Source organism: Chamaea fasciata, unplaced genomic scaffold (genome assembly GCF_029207755.1).
Source record: "Chamaea fasciata isolate MVZ Bird 193981 ecotype frontalis unplaced genomic scaffold, bChaFas1.0.hap1 SCAF_2, whole genome shotgun sequence".
NCBI lineage: Eukaryota > Metazoa > Chordata > Aves > Passeriformes > Sylviidae > Chamaea > Chamaea fasciata.
Genome location: NW_027094087.1, coordinates 35597760 through 35614435, shown reverse-complemented (window position 1 = coordinate 35614435; position 16676 = coordinate 35597760). Strand labels below are relative to the sequence as shown.

At 39.7% G+C, this 16676-nt stretch overlaps 1 protein-coding gene across 2 annotated transcripts in view; it reads right to left on the bottom strand.

The window, feature by feature from the left end:
• Positions 1–6319: 6319 nt before the first annotated feature.
• Positions 6320–16676, bottom strand: part of LOC136285038 (N-acetylated-alpha-linked acidic dipeptidase 2-like) — a 30486-nt gene continuing 20129 nt past the window's right edge. For both annotated transcript variants that reach the window (XM_066175671.1, XM_066175672.1), the window contains 6 exons: positions 15915–16006; positions 14388–14478; positions 13473–13737; positions 10204–10285; positions 9209–9301; positions 6320–7655 (listed from right to left, as the gene is read on the bottom strand). In XM_066175671.1, the coding sequence (XP_066031768.1) occupies positions 7466–7655; positions 9209–9301; positions 10204–10285; positions 13473–13737; positions 14388–14478; positions 15915–16006 (813 nt within the window). In that variant the 3' untranslated portion in view covers positions 6320–7465. The remainder of the gene's footprint in view (positions 7656–9208; positions 9302–10203; positions 10286–13472; positions 13738–14387; positions 14479–15914; positions 16007–16676) is intronic.

Sequence of the window (16676 nt, the reverse complement as noted above, 5' to 3'; positions counted from 1 at the left end):
TTGTTGCTTTCTAATGCTACGGCCCGATCAGGATGTGTGAATTTTGCAGAAATGTGAGTGTGGTTACTGAGATGAGGGCCTGTCTCATTCACAGAAATTGTTCAGTCCAAGAACTTTGAGCTGTCACAAACTTAATGGAAGCGGAATAATTCCAGATACAGTGGCTATTTCTAAAGTTGCTGAAGGTACTGTTGCTTAGATTTTTTTTCTGGTTTCTTGGAAAAAGAAGATACTTTTCAAAACCTCTGGCATTCACTCAGTGTAGAAAAGGGTTCACCTCTTGAACCTTGGTATCTTCTATGGTTATAATTATTTGGTGTTTTCCCAAAGTTTGAGTAGATGTTTTAACCAAGGTATTGTCACAGACATTACAAATTAATCCACAGTCAAAGGAGTGTTAAGCAAAAAAGGAAATATCCTTTTGAATAAAATATTTTTGTTACCTACTGAAAGCAAGTATTTGAAAAATTAGTTCCTTGTTAAATTTTAAAGAAGGCTGCATTGCAACAAAATTAATTTAAAGCTACCTTGGAGGCAGATCTGTTACCTTAAAATGATCTCTGAAACATTTTTAGTCCAGAAACCTTGTTCTCTGAAACGTGATTTAAACCTGTGATAAATACTGACACTGCAATATTATTGCTGAATTCCATGCTTGGGAGAAAACTAACCTAATGTGCTTCTAGTCTAATGTGCTTAACCTAATTTGTTCCTCCTTAAATGGAATCAGACTTGTGTGTAAGGAGGCAGAGTTGATACAGTGTACTTCGCTGTATATCCCAAGGGACTTAATTTAGGTTTTCTTCAAGGGAATGCCTTGTAATCAGGTTATATCACTTTGTACATAAACAACTCAAATTTTAAATGTTCTGCCTGTAGTGAAAGCAGTTAACATTTGGAGTGTCTATTCATGAGCAAAACCTACAATAAAGAGGTGGTTTAGGTTCTTCAGATGCAGCTTTGTGAACTGGAAGCTTGTTGACTCTTCTGTTACCAGAGTTTTCTTAACTGGATAACTTAAGGGGGATGCTTGTGCTTTCCAAGAGCAATTTACAGCTGTAAAGAAGAGAAGGTTGGTAAAATGAATGGAGGATATTGAAATGTAGTTGAAAATAAGCTTTTGAGAGAGAAAGATTATCGCGTTTGTTGCAAACTAATTCAGAGAAGACGTTCTAAGGATAATACAAAGCAACAACTCCCAACTGCTAAACTTGACAGTGTTTTATACTTTTCTCACATACCTTTGTAAGGGTTCACCTTGCTGTGTGAGCACTGTGGTATTGGTCAGTGCCTCTTTTGCTGTTTTTTTTCCTCAACAACATTTTACTTTACAAAACAGCCAGTTAAGTTTGTTGAATTTATTATTAAATATTGCCTGAAGACTTGGGTATGGTTGGGACTTGTACAGTGAACACATGAATGCTGAGTGCATAATTCTTAAGCTAAACCATGTGTTGTTTTAATGATTGTTTGTATTTCACAGTTGTGTTATATAATGCACATACGTTTTACCTTAAACTGTCCCATAAGGGTACTTCAATAAGCATAACTATTCAGGAGTATATTGCAACCTGCAGCATTGTACCTCCTCCCTTTTCCTCCATGCATTGCAGGTGTTTTTCACTGAAGTTGCAAGTATAGTTTTGTGCAGACTGAGCAGTAGCCATGAGAGAGCTCATAGATTTTGCCAAAGCTTCTCTGTATTCTGGTAATTGTGTTTTAGTACAAAACAGAGTGTAGTGCTGCCTGAGAGGCAAGTTGCCAAGTCCTGCAGTTGCATTCTGAATCCTATACACATATCTGGTCCTCAGGCAGGTTGTTTTTATCAGACTGCAGATGACAAGAATCATACTTGCAAAACCAAAGTCCAGTCAGGCTGAATTAGGTGAGCAGGGGTGGTTTGAAAATACAGAAAGAAAGGCTGGGATAATTTCATCCATTTCTCATGTTTACCAGGGCTGGACACTTAAATGTGCAAATGACTATGGATAAACAGCTGTCTTTAATGGTTGATCTTTAAAACAATTGGGACTGGCAGCATGGCAGAAGCTTCATTCCAGCTCTGCAGGGTACTGGAACCTGCCAGGCTTGCTTTGTCTGAACTTCTTTTAACCTGTCTGCAGCTTTATTATGGCTTGTTTGGCTGTTAAAACTTTTCTCATGTCCAGGTGGCTATTGTCTTAACTGGTTTACCTTGTTTCTCATTCTGTAGTTGTTTGGTGTAGACATATTTTTAATATAACTACTAAAACTAAAGCAGATTTACTGTGTAGAGTAGCATACTTCTGATTATAGTGCCATGTTGCAGCGGGATACATGCCTTGAAAACTGGGGCATGGGATGTGTTATAGAGGACTGCTGTCATGGGATGATTGGAGAAGAGTCACTTCTGGATAACAGAGATCCCAGGAAGAGAAGCAGCTCATAAATATTGTAACTCTCTTCTATTGAAAGGTTTATGCTGTCCTTTCTTTTTCTTTAACAATAGATACTGATCATTTTTTGATCACAGAGTTAAGATTTCAAGCATACGGACAATGAACCTGTCTTTACTTAAAAAGCGTGTTTCTTTCTGCCTGTAATAACACTGGCAGGGATGTTTGTTGGACCCCTCTGCCATGGCAGTGGACGACACTATCACTGCTGTCAGTACCCACACCTGGTAAGGGTAGTGCCAGGATAATATGGTGTGTGCTGCAAACTAAAGCAAGCTTTAGTGTAGGCAGGAGGTCTGCAGGCATGCAGGCTCTCGTAGAGAGTATGGAAATACGGCTTAGGAGACAGAGCTAAGAAAAGCAATGCTTCAGTGGGGAGGGGGGAGGGTAGTTCCAGAATGTCTGAAGGGATGAGCTGCCTCAGAGAGATCTAAATTTTTCAGTGCTCAGTGTTCTCAGCTGACCATGTTTCCTCTGCCTGAATTCCTGCTTCTTACAGGCTACATAAGAGTGTGTTGTCACAACAGTCACTGTGTCCAGTGACTGTGACTTGGGTTTCCTTCTAGAAGTACAGCCAAGTTTGGAAGTAATGTGGATGGCAGCATCAGGACCACGTCAACTGTGCTGTCAGCAAGCTAGCAAAGCACATCTGGGGAAGGTGCCATGTAAACTTAGCAAGTCTATTCTTATCCCATACCCTCCTGTGAAATGCCCTTCTATTATTGCCGCTCCTGTTCTTTCCCTTAATTAAAAGTTTATTTTAACCAGGTCCAGCCCTTCTTGCATGAGGTGTTTAACAAAGCACTCTTACTCCTCCTCCTCTTCCTCCTCGATTATTTGAGCTCCCCAAGCTGAAGAAGATATTTAAGGGTGTAGCATCCATCATGAGAAGCACTGTCAATGCTGACAGAAACATCCTTGACTGCATAGATTCTAACTGGCACAAGTCTCAGTGGTGTACTGGGAGCAATCTTTTACCTTAACAAAGACTGCTTGCTAAATTCAGCTCCTAATGGTTTCTCCAGGGACACTTTCTGTGAAGCAGGTTCTGTTCAGTGAGGAAAAGAGCACTTTGGTTCTGCTCTGAACAGCAGAAGCAAGAGTTCTGTATTTCATTTAATTAGTGTTGTCTTCTCTGCCATAGAGAAGTTCATGATCATGATCATAACCATCACTCAGCTTTTTCAATAGCACTGTAAACTGTACACTGAAATGCCATGAATGAAACTATAGGAATTTAGAGAAGAAGAAAAAAACAGGTGATGCTGAGTGTATCCAGTTTCTACCAGCTGCAGAGAGAGGTCCCTAGATGAGTTTAACCCAGTGTCACCTGGAGATTCCAGTACCTAGGGTTACAGATTTCTTTCCAAAGGCAAACCAAAGGTATTTCAACCGTAAGAGAATCTGAATCGTAGGATCAAACAAAGGTTTGAGTTGGAAGGGACCTCTAAAGGCCATCCAGTCCAATCCCATTGTCATCTTCAACTTGATCAGGTTATTCAGAGCTCTCACCCTGAATGTTTCCAGGGATGGGGCATCTACATCATTCTGGACAACTTGTTCCTGTGTTTCCTCACATTGTAAAAATTATTCTTGTGTCTAAACGAAATTGACCTTTCTCCAGTTTAAAACTATTACCTCTTGTACCAAAGCAACAGGTACTGCTAAAATCGTCTCCAAGCTGAAATAAACTTCCAGGCACTGTCCCTTTGGAACTAATTTTCTAAAGAGACAATTGACAACCCAGATATTCTGGTGATACTTGGTCCATCCAAGTTCATTTTGCCAGATTGTTTTGCAGCCCCAGTCTAGGCTGAAGGGTTGGTTTCTCCCAGTTGTAAGATTCACTGATTTCTTCAGCCAGGCTCAGTTAAGGAACTGGGCAAATGGACTTGAGGAAGGAGAGAGTAGATGATCAGTGTTATTCATTTGTAAAGAGAGTGTGAAAAATTCCCTTCCCACACTTCATAATTACGGGGAGGCAGAGGAATGGTTTGGACTGGGGGACAGCAACAGAGGCTTGTTTGCTTATCTGTAGAACATAAAATTCTACTAAGGCAATTGGAGCTCTGAGTAACTGATCCTTTCAATACCAAGAATAAGGGGTTTTGTGGAAATGAGTTAGTATAAACTATTTGTAAGTGGTTTGGTTTCCTTATTTATAAAGGTTTGGATATCACTCCCTCAGTAGAACTTCATGGACAAGAATGGAAAGAGATTTAATCTATTTTGTATACTTCTCAGGATGTAGCTGGTCGTGATGAATTTCACATCCACATCCAGTTATCAATTAAGTTGACAAGAGGAACAAAGCAATCAATGCCAGCTGTGCATTTAGCCTGCTGTGAGCTGTAATTTATTCTTACAGCTTCAAACTGCACAGGGAAGCAAGGAGAGATTGTATGTTCTTTTGTAGCAGCAAAGTGATAGTACAGAACCTCAGAGGCTAGCTGCCACTGAAATAGTTATGTTTACTGGTGAAACATTTGTTCGCTGGTTCAAACATTTCTGTTAATGAGGGAAGAAGAAAGCTTCATCAAATACATCTTTTCAATGTGGAAATCCTTGTTTGCCCTATACTGTGATGATGCTACAGCAGCAACCACTGACAGATCCAAATTTGGCTGCTGCTCATAAGGAAGAGGCACTAACGGCTTTTTTCCACCATCTAGATATCCTAACCCTCCCGTGGGGGCACATTGAGAACTGTCTGTTGCAATTAATGTAAAGTTATGATGGAGCAAGAAAGGCACGTGGTTCGAAGAAAGGAAAAAAACTCAGTGCAGTTATCTGCCAGTCACATCATTGCAAGATACTCTTAAGCAATAACTTCAGCTACAGATGTGGAGATTAACTTATTAACTGTGAGTGTCTCCAGTTAGGTAAAAGTAAAGAGAACAACAAAAACGTAGCCATTGTTGACAGGATTATAGAATGGTAGGTAGTGGAAGAGACCCTAAAGATCCTCTAGTTCCTATTCCCCTGCCATTGGGGACAGATACCTTCCACTAGACCATCCAGCCTGGCCTTGAACATTTCCAGGGACAGAGCATCCACAGCTTCTCTGGGCAACATGTGCCAGTGCCTCACCACCCTTAAAGAATTTCTTGTACTCTAAACCCACTCTCTTCCATTTGAAGCCATTCTCCCTTGTATCACTACGTGCCCCTGTAAACAGTTCCTCTCCAGCCTTCTTGAAGCCCCTTTAGATTCTGGAAGGCTGTAAATAAGGTCTCTCCAGAGCCTTCCCTTTCCTAGGCTGAACAATCCCACCTGTCTCAGTCTTGTCCTCATGGCAGAGATACTCCAGTGCTCTGATGATGTTTGTGGCCTCTGAACTTGCTCGGACAGGTCCACACATCCCAGTTATGTTGGGGTCCTCAGAGGTGGAAGCAGCACTCCGGGTGGAGCCTCACCAGAGCAGAGGGAGAGAATCACCTGTTCTGTGCCCCAGCATCAACTGCTCCTGTCTCTTAGGTGTGGGCTAGCAAAGTCAGTTTTGCACTCCATTTCTCAACAGAAGAATTAAAGCATGGACTGTGGAAGTGTAATTCCCTCCTCACATGCCTAAGGCTTGATTTGCAAAAAGCAATTGAACAGTAAACTTTGAGAACAACATCCACAAGTACACAATTCTTCATCTTTCATGGAGGCTTAGTGGAAGTGATGCTAGTGAAAGCCTCTCTTCTTGGTGGCATATATCGCCCAAAACAACCTTCCACAGGAAGTTACTTCTGGTTCCCTTGTTTGAATTGAATGCATCTGAGATGAGAACAACTCTAATTCTGTCCTTTTTAGTACCACATCTGTTCTCTTCCCCATAAAAAAAAAAAAAAAAAAAAAAAAAAAAATTCCACAACCTGGTGCAATTTATGGTTGTGAGAAAAAGGTAGTATATTTTGCATAAGACAAGAAATTCATTAATGTCAGTTCCCGCAAGCTGAAATGCGATTCAGTAAAATTCTACCAATTTTATTAGTTTCAAAGCATGTAGATGAGAGTTAAATCTAAAGGGCAAATGAAGCAAGAATTTTTTTTTTCTTTTTATACAAATTAAACAGTTTTGTAAAACTGGCCACTTCATGCATTTCAGTTCCTCTTTGAATGTAAAATCAGCTGCTGGTGGAAAACTTTCTTCAGATGTTATTTGAAGAAAGAATTATCTCAAGCCCCAAGCTACTAGTAACAATTATTTGTTACTCCAGCTCATTCAGATGGAAAAAATGCAAAAGAGATTGCCCAGGAAAATAGGAACAAAAGCTGCCATGGTTTTGGAACTAGAGAAAGTGCCAAAAAGAGCAGAGAGATCAGAGGTTACCCCCCAAAATCTTTATTTTCCAAAGAGCAAATAAAGGAGGGAGATGCATACTGTCTTTTAGAGGAATGTATGTGCACTCTACCAAGAACACGCTTTTTGATTTCTGCATATAAGCTGTTTTCCCTGATTATCAAGAATGGCCAGTATTGCTTTGGCAATCAGTAGGAGTCACTATTTTTATTTTTTTTTAAGGGAAAGAAAGCAAATCAGTGTAAGGAGCATTCACCAGTCCTGCAAAATAGATTCTGAAACGCAGAGATGCCTTTAGTATATTCTATTATAAAAGTAATTATCAGGAAAAGAAAAATGGGCAAGCTGAGTATTACATTTTTTCTGTCAAAATATGCGCTGTTGATCACTGCTGTGGACAAAATTTGCAAGTAGCTTGGCAAATAATTGTTTTTTGTAACTGTACATCCAAAACATTGGATGTAAAAATTCTAATAGGAAACTGATGGTTCCTGCTTCCGCCTCTTCCCACTTCTCCCCACAACCAAATTTGCTTCCATCCAGGGCTATTCACAAAGCTACAGTTCTGTCAGTACCAGAGATGCAGCAATTCCCAGCTCAGGAGTTCTCTGACACAGGGAGCTCTGCTCACCCACCATGTGGTTTGGGAGGCTGGAGACTCAGTGGGGGACACCAGGCCGCTGCAGCAGCCTGACAACTCTGAAAACTCACACAGCAGAGTCTGGCATGCAAAGCCATCATCTTATGCCACTTCTTTCAGTGTTCCTGCTGCTGCCTGCACAGTGAAGGCTGCAATGGAAATCTGCCTCTTCACTTCTTCCCAGGCTTCATGCTGATCAGCTTTGCTTTCAATATCAAACATGGCATCATAGATTCCTGGGAAGGACTCTCCTGCATATTTGTTGTGGCTGCTTGGAGCAAAGATGACATGTCTGTGGGAAAAGAAGAAAAAAGGCAATTATCCTAAATAAAAGAAACTCTTAATGGAGTGTGTGTTCATTGTATGTGTACTATATAAAGCAGCTATGAATCCCACGAAGATCAGAATTTATTAAATACACAGGAATTGTTCCATAAAAGGACAGGAACAGTCCCAAGCGCAAAATCTATTGGAAAGGGCACAGATTTAGGTCAGGTGGCCTTCTCCTTGGGAAGGGATGACGCATTTGTCTAATTAGGAAAAAAACCATTTTACACTTTTTGAAAATGGGAGCTCAACAAACCTGTCAAAGTTATTTGGCAATCTGGAATGGGGAATAAAACTAGTTATAGGTGTATTGTGAGAAATGGAATAGAAACCTCAAAAACAACTAAGTAGCTGCATGATGGTCAGCAGATAACTTACCTGGGAAAGGGATTTAAAAAGAGGAGAAAAAAAATCTGTGGGTGAATTCTTATGAAAAGCATGAATTCTTCAGAAAAGAAGTGATCATATTGGATCAGAACTGCACAAAATATCAATCTTACATTTTGGTATAGTTTCTTTTAAAATAATGAATAGCTGCAGATCTGCTTTTAAATTGATTTTAACTATGAAGTATCAAAGCACATTTACACCATGTGAAAGAGTCCTCCCAGATGAAACATTAAAATTACATTAATAAATGCGTGCAAGAACTAAAAATAAAAAAAACCCCAGATAGCTCCAAATGATACCCAAGACCCAAGAAGAAAATTTCTAGAAATTACATCATTCTTCTCCAACCGTGAATGACACTTTATCTTAGATGGATGGAAGTGTGATTCTCAGTTCTACCTGATTGAAAGACTTCTGGCAGTGGTGTGAAAGCCATCCATCAGTGAGTCAGGTATATCCAGTTGTTAGGAAAAGGGGGATGCTGAGAGCAAAGTGAGGTACTCACACCCCTAACACTGAAAGCTGGCTTCTTGTCAGGTATTCCTAATAAAAGCACTGGGTTTCTAGACAGGATATAGAAGTTAGTTGTTTAAGCTTTTTGGAGCACCTATGGAAGCAGCCAAAGCTGGACAGATGGGGCTCTGTAGCACAGCTCACAGGCCTTTATCCTATGCTGAAAGGTCTCTCCCTCTCCAAATTCTCCCTTCAACTGACCCTCACTACACATCTGTTCTCCTTCTTATCTCCCTTTTACTCTACCCTCTTTTCACCTTTCTTTTCAATACAGTTTGTTCATTCTCCACTCAATCCTCACTTTTCAGACGATCACAAGAGCAAGTTGTAACAATAGTATACTACACATCTACAAGTAAAAGAGTATAATGGTGGTGTGGTTTAACCACAGCTGATAAAAAGAGAGCCAAAAGAGAGGAATTTGGCTCCACAAGACCAATGTAGCCAAGGAGTTCTCTGTAAGATTTGTAAATAAAAGTCCACTACTCAATGGATTGTACTTAAAGCAATGTATTGAACTGTAATTCCTGTGAGACCTATAAAGCAATTCAACTGACCAGTCAACTGCAAAAATAGCGCACCTTAGACAGCAGGTCAAGAAACTTTTAGCCTCACCTGTAAAACTTCCTTCCTGGCAAGCCCAGAGGATCAGTGAAAGCTCTTTCTATCAACATCAGCTGATCATTCATGATGCGCACTGCAACTGAACTGCAGGAGAAGAAGACAGAGAAATGTCACACAGTGGGGAAACATGACTTCCAGTTTCATTTAAAACACTTTCTTTTTTTTTTACAGAAAAAGAAAAACAAGTGTGGTCTACAGTTCACAAAGAAAAAGGTTTTGCAAATGGAGATGCTGAATCCATGTTATATTAATTAATTGATGTTTCTGTGTTAGAAAACAACATTTCACATGTGCAAAATAAAATGGGGAACTTTCTGAGAGTGTCACATACTTGCTTAGTATTAAATGGCACTGGAAAGATGCCACTTAACAGAGGTGAGAGCAAGACTGAGATTTACTTAGATGAAGATAGCTAAATTTTGGTGTCCACCCATAAGCCAAATGTCCATAGTCCTGTTCTAATCTATAGAGTAACATAGTGAGGATGGGATTCAGCTGCCTAAACACAACTTGTACCACATGTGGCCTGCAGTCACTGCGCTCAGAGGGCACAGGAGTCCTGCAGGGACCTTAGGCTTATGGATATCTCTGATATTCTGAAGCATCATCTTCTGTCTTTGAAGTGTGTTGGAACTACATACTCCGGCATCACCTACAACACTCAAGTGTAGGTGTCTAAATAGAGATCTCAGTCCAACTCTAACTTTCATTGCTACCTGCCTTTCCAGGTATTACAGTAATTTTAATGACAACTTGATACTAGTAATAAACTCTACAGCTCATACTGTCAATCATAGGAAACATTCTTGTATCTGCTAATTCATCTTAAAAGATACTGCCTGTCTCAGGGTTCAGAGCTCTGTTCTACATTAATCAGAGAGAATCCTTGTGTAGTAGAAGAAATAACTGCCACTCTGGGGAGCTAAGGCAAACTAGGACAGAAATATATACATATATATATATATAACTTTTTTTTCCTGACTTACTCTTTCTTGTCAACTTGTTCAAGTCTCCTGTGAAATTCAGCAGCAGCCTTTGAGAAGTTCACCACAGCAGAAAAAAGAGGATCTAGGAATGAAAGGACTACATGAACAACTTCATAGTATTCACTAAGCCAAATACACCTTTCAGTTGCCCAGTGGGAGAACTACAGTTGTCCTGCTGATATAATAACATTAATTTTGTTGTCGTTACGTAATTGATTGGTTTCTCTAGTGCAGCTTTTAAAGAGCTGCACTACTAGCAAATACCTTCTGCAATGAGACCAACAGTAAAGCAGAGTGCTTGGTAAACCTTTCACAACCATACATCATCCCTCTGCCTTGCAAGCAAAAAATTGGCTGTCTCTGCAAACTGAGAGCTCTGCAGTTGCCTGTTTAACAAATGCACTGCGGTGTTCAGGTATAAAAAGCCTGACTTCCATCAGAAATACCAGCTGTTCCAGAAGGCTGTGCAAGAACAGCAGGATTTCGCTCTCGGAGAACGATTCACAGCACAACAGGAGGGTGTGATAAGTGCATTGAGCAGTGTTAGGTGGGGCACAAAAGGCCCAGCTGTCGTGGCACACAGAGACAGACGGAGCAGATTAAAGCAGCCAAGTCCTGTGCTTGCTGCACGCTGGAATTGCAGCACAGGAGGTGTCTCTGCCACGTCCCTCCGTGCTGTCCCACAGCACTGCCACTCACACCAGAGTTTGCCTGACTGTGCAGGCAGGTGGGCAGAAATGGCTGTTGCTTTTTTCTGCCCTGTCCCAACCCAGTACATCTGACACGTGGAATAACTTAGTTAGAGAAGCAGCAGGCCTTCCTATTAATGGCAGTAGCAGCTGGGATGATTTTCCTGCGGAAGGCTCTATTTAATACAGACCTGGGAAATGTATCGATTTATGCAAGTAATTTTTGTAGAATAAATCACAGGTGGATTTTACGAGGCTAACTTCTGGCCCCACCAAAACTCAACTCAATTAGAAAGAAAGACAGTTTAAAACTTGTAAATTTTGCCCACAAGTTTCAGAAAACTTTAGCTAAACCAGAGTATTCTCTCTTCAATTGTGAAGGGGGATGGGACATATGATTAGATCATCCCCTAAATCCAGTCCTCTGCTGGCAACTATTATCCCTTCACTGTTTATAGATTTATCACCCAATTTCACGTGACAGGCTTTCTGTTCCCAGGTCTTCTATTGAAAGCTGTTCCTCAGTCTCATTTGCTCTTCTATTTCTAGCAAACTTATTTATTCACCACAAGCCTACACTTGCTTCTTTTTTGTCTTATTGCTGTTGTTTAGTTGGTGCAAATGGAGGCACAGATTTTATGTATGCAAGCTGTTTACAGACTGCAGCCCAAAGGGACATGTCACCTTGTGAGGGTGAGAATTCACACTTGTCCACAACCCTGTGGCAAGAGCTCTAAGTTTGCCAGGGGGCAGAGTTCTGCCCTGCTGACATCATGGCCATATCACAGCAACAGATTATATTTCAGAAGCAGCAGGAGGGGATTTAAGAGGGGAAAAAAATAAAAACCATCTGAAAAATACATAAGAAACTTCGTGTTCGTGTTCACTAGCTATTCAATGTTGTCAGTGTTGGTTATTTTAGAAAAAATAACATTTCTTTTTTTCCCCACTGGAAAACATTATTTCCTGCTGGCACATGACTAAAATCACATATTTCATGAAGAAAAGATTCCAGCCTTCATTGTTGCAGATGAACAGCTAAAATGTGAATCCAAATGCAAATAAGAATTTTTATCTATTATTTTAAAGGACAATTATTTGATTGAGTCAGGCTTAATCAACAATTTTCTGACATTCAGTGTTGTCAATAAGCAATTCTATGAAAATGCTGAGTGAAATAAACTTTAATTTTCACAGCATTGTAAAACATACCTATGTTATTTGATGTTCTCTGAAACAATAGAATAAATAAAAAATTAGAAGTTATAGCTTCATTCAAGAAATAATATAAAATTCACCAGGTATCAGAGAAGAGGCATGAAAATAATGATAAGACTGAAAAAATGCCTTGTAAAAAATAGTCAAAATGATACATTTATAAAGGTATTAAGAAGTTTCAGTGTTATTTGGGTGAAAACAAAAAAAGTTAAAAATAGAAGATTGCCTCTAGATTCTAGGAACAAGAATAGATGCATTGTCAGGAAGCAGTTTGTGCAAGTGTTAATCTGAAAATAGACAGAAACTCAAACAATGAGTTACTTCACAGATTTTTTTATAGATGTTCTACTAATGCAAAAAAAAATAGAATTGGTCTTACAAAACATGCTGCAGTGAATGCTAGAACATATTGAAATAACTTTTGGTGTTCTACAGAATCTCAGACCAGACGATCCATCACATAAGGCTTCCTCTGTCTCAAGAGGCCTTTTAACAAAAAAGAATGTCTTTTCTAAATAGTCAACTTTTTTTCACCTAAACCATTACATGATATTTCAAATGTAATTTTTAATTTTCCCCAAATATGGGTTCAATTTGAGTTACTTACACTGTTTCACATACCCCAAACAAGGACTGCATTTCCAAAAGGTGGTTTATATCTCTACATCATGGGTTTATCAGATAGCAAGTGCCTTAAGACTGACTGAAAAATCTCCTTGGTGCAGAAACACAAGGAGTGGTCAAGACAAGAAGGAAAAAAGAAGAAAAAATGGGGAGATAGAACATGACCATGGAAGCTATCCCAGCCTGGGATCCAGCGCATTCTGCTGCTTTAGACTTGTTTTATGGGCTCCAGAGTAATGTGCTCAAGTGCTCAGCAAATGGATTCGTTCATGCAGGAGAGCTGGGAAGGTGTTCCTGTGGCTTAAAAAATGGCAACCAGGCACTGAGGGACATGGTGAAGCTCCCCAGGTTCAAATGTTGTTATGGATGAAGAGGAATGGACACCTAGAGCCCTTAGTTTCAAGGCAGTTGCCATAAGCACTTGACTTGTCTTCTTTTTTAAACAAGGAAGTGAGAAGCAGGCTGAGATACCTCTTTGTCCTACATCTGAGGTCCTTGACTGCCCATAAGCACTGAATTAATGCCTGTAATTAATAGTATGCATGAAAATTGTTAGAACCCTCTTATCAAGACAATAATGTGTTAAATCTTGTATTTAGAAAAAAAATAGAGGCTGTTTACTGTGATGGCAAAATTCAAACTGGAAAGAATTAATCTGCAGAGCTATGAGAGATGCAACATGTCTCTGCACAATTCTAATTAATACACCCAAGGAACAGTCCTGTGGCTGTTACTCACCAAATAATACTTTGTAAAGTTTCAGCTGTTCTTCATGCTTCTTGGCCAATTTATAAATTCTGTTGCTGTATCCTTTTAAGGCTTCCCCGTAGTCTCTACAGTCGAATGGAATGACCTGGGAATCTGCCAGTTCATAAACTAGTTTGCCTCGTAACTGGGCAATGGTTAGCTGTTTCTTGAAGGTGGGGTCATAAAATTTTTCCACTAGCTCAAATGTCTCATACACAGTGTGATAAACAGGATAATTGCTGAATTTGTCTGCTTTCTGGAAAAGAGCAAGGAAATTTGTCAATGCCCTGTATCCTGACTGCATTTAAAAGATGTATTGATCACTTTACGACTCTGACGTTTTGTACGGTTTCCAAATCAAAAAGCTATTTGCTACAAAACACAATTTACTATCCTTCATTTTTGTGTGTTCCCATTATAAAATCAATCTGAATCTGTGGACAGTTGCACAGGATTAAGTGAGCAGGCTTCCTTCTCTCTACCCACACAGACCTGCCTTCAGTTCCATTGCACAGAGGTTGCCTTCTCCAAGAGTGAAAACAGGTTGGAGTTTGGATAGCCAAAGTCCTTGATCACAGCCCCTTTTTACCTTGTGTAGCTGTTTCTGGACACAACTATGGAAGATTTGTATATTAAGGGTACTATTAATAGCATGGTAGAAGAAACTATCCACCTTCAGACTCTATAAATACCTGTCTGTGAACTTAACATCCTATAGAATATACACATCACTGTAATATGCTTCATTCTCCAAACATTTAGGTTTCTTGCTAAATTAAGAAATGTCACTGATATACAAACCAGTCAAAGATGCTTTGAAGCTTTTTTATTAATTATGAAAAAATGCTTTTAACAGGATGACTGCTCAGCACTATCAAACTTGTTCAAGCAATCTGTCAGACTTACCCTATTCTTGGTGTAACGAGCTCTGCCTGATGCAATTCCCAGTCGCTGGAAGTAAGCTTCAAAATCACTGCCTGACCCCAGTTTATTTATTCTGCATGTAGAAAAGACAGCATCTTAGTGAGAGCACTTACTGAACCGTTATGGTAGTAATTTATGCAAAACGCAGATTTTTCAGAGAAATTGAGGTCAGTTCTTTTGAAGGGCACATCAGGGACACTTGTAAGATCAAAGACTAGATGAGTGGTGAGCTTAATTACTTAACTGATTTTATTCTAGCACTCTGATTCAGTATCCAATATTGCTAGGAAGATTTTTTAATTGCAGCAGTCATAGTTATGGCAATGATGGCATGAAAAACACAAACAAAACACTTTATGCACAGGAGCCATAAAATTGTATCAGGCATGCCTCTGCCGTCTTAAAACATCAATCATCTATTTCTAAACTAATACGAATTGGGCAGCAGTATGTGTAAAGACAGATGTGTTTGTGTACTTGGCAAATTCCACAGCAGAATCCAAGACCGATAAATAATTCCCGCTGCACGGGAAAGGCACGGGCGGCGCTCGGCACCAGCGGAACACCGCTGCCATCTGATGGGGAGCTGTGGCGTGGCAGGGGTGAGAAAACGGCGCTAGACAGACGTGTAGCATTCTGAGTATTTTCAAATATTTACGCTTGAAGTTAAGTTTTAGGTTTACGTGTCTGGAGTGGTGAACAATTAGTGTTTCTCAGCTGGGAAGAAAAAAAAAAAGGTTTCTTATGTTCCAGCTGAAGTCAGTGTACAGGAACACTAACTGTGTGCATCGACTAAGAAAGATCAGATCTGGCAGCTTTTTCAAAAGGATGAAATCCCAGTGAGTCTAATGAATCCAGAAACTCATCTTAGAAGGGTCAGAAACAGGCAGAAAAATTTTTTGTCAAATCACAAAAAGGGGCAGTTCTGTTTATCTTATGTCAGTAATGCCACACTGTGAATAAGATTTAGCCTTTCTAAGTCACAGGCAAAAAGAAAGAGTGTTTTGGAGTTGTAATGCCTGTAAATATGATGTCTTAATACACACATGTATAGATTTGTAATGTACATTTACACCCATTGTATAAACAAGGAATAATTATCTCAAGCGTTTTAATCACAGCTTTTTAATTGCTCCTGTAGGCATCTTCTTTCAACTGTTTGCTTATCCCAACAATTTTGAATTTATCTCATCTAGAAGGTAACTAAACTATGTTTTGAACTTTCTCCCCACCCTGCTTTTTTTTGAATGCTTTTCAAATTGCTTTTCTACTAATAAAAAGGTCTTTAGAAAGTGTGAGGCTTCATTTCACCACAGGAATAATGTCACCATCATTAAATAAAAATAATAAAAATTTATTTTATTTTACTATAAAAGATATTGCTAGAGAGTGCTAAAAGCTTTTGTATTCCTACCATAAATATCACATCTCAAAAAATTCTGGTGAGTAGCCATGCCATGATATGATTAAACATTGGGGTAAAAATCCCCAAACATATTAACAACTTACCTGGGATAGGTATTATTTTCAGATGGAGGATCTTTCTCAAGCCAGCTTTCATAAAGAGATTTATTTTCATAACCCTCATCAGGGCTTAAAATCTGGAGAGGGAAATACCATAATCTCATTGGAAGTACCTCTAACTCGATTCATTATCACTTTGCAGCTTCCTGCATCGCTCTTAACCAGCAGTGTCGCTGCAGGCAGGGAAGCAAATATTGACATTTGTTACACACATTTATACATTCCCAAACAAGGAAAGCATCTCACAGGCACTTGGAGCCAACAACAGACAGTAGGAAAGAACAGGGTAAAAGCTTAAGGATGATACCTGGACCTCATCTGCTTGAGGGGGAATGTGCATGTACACACACAGCAGTGTGGTCAATACTATGGGACTTCTCCAGAAAGCAGAACACGCTTTCCTTTCAGCAGGCATGGGGAGATGACAAACACAAGCCTGTTTGACCTGAGGTTTGTCCTGCACAGCAGCAACATTCTCTCAACAAGGCTAAACCTAAAATTTGACTGCTTGTTCTGCAGGGAAGGTACAAAAGAATTGTACTAGAAGGAAGCGTCCAAACCAGTCATATTGTAGCAGTTCCAAGGGGACTCAACCAAGCCTGGAGAATCACTGTGCAGAACACTGTATGTACAAATGTAGGTCTCATCCTTACCTCAAATAATCCCCCAAAACCTTTGTAACCAGGATGGAAAATTTAAGTATTAGTGCTGTCATCATGCTGTGAGGAAAACTATGAAAGAGTATAA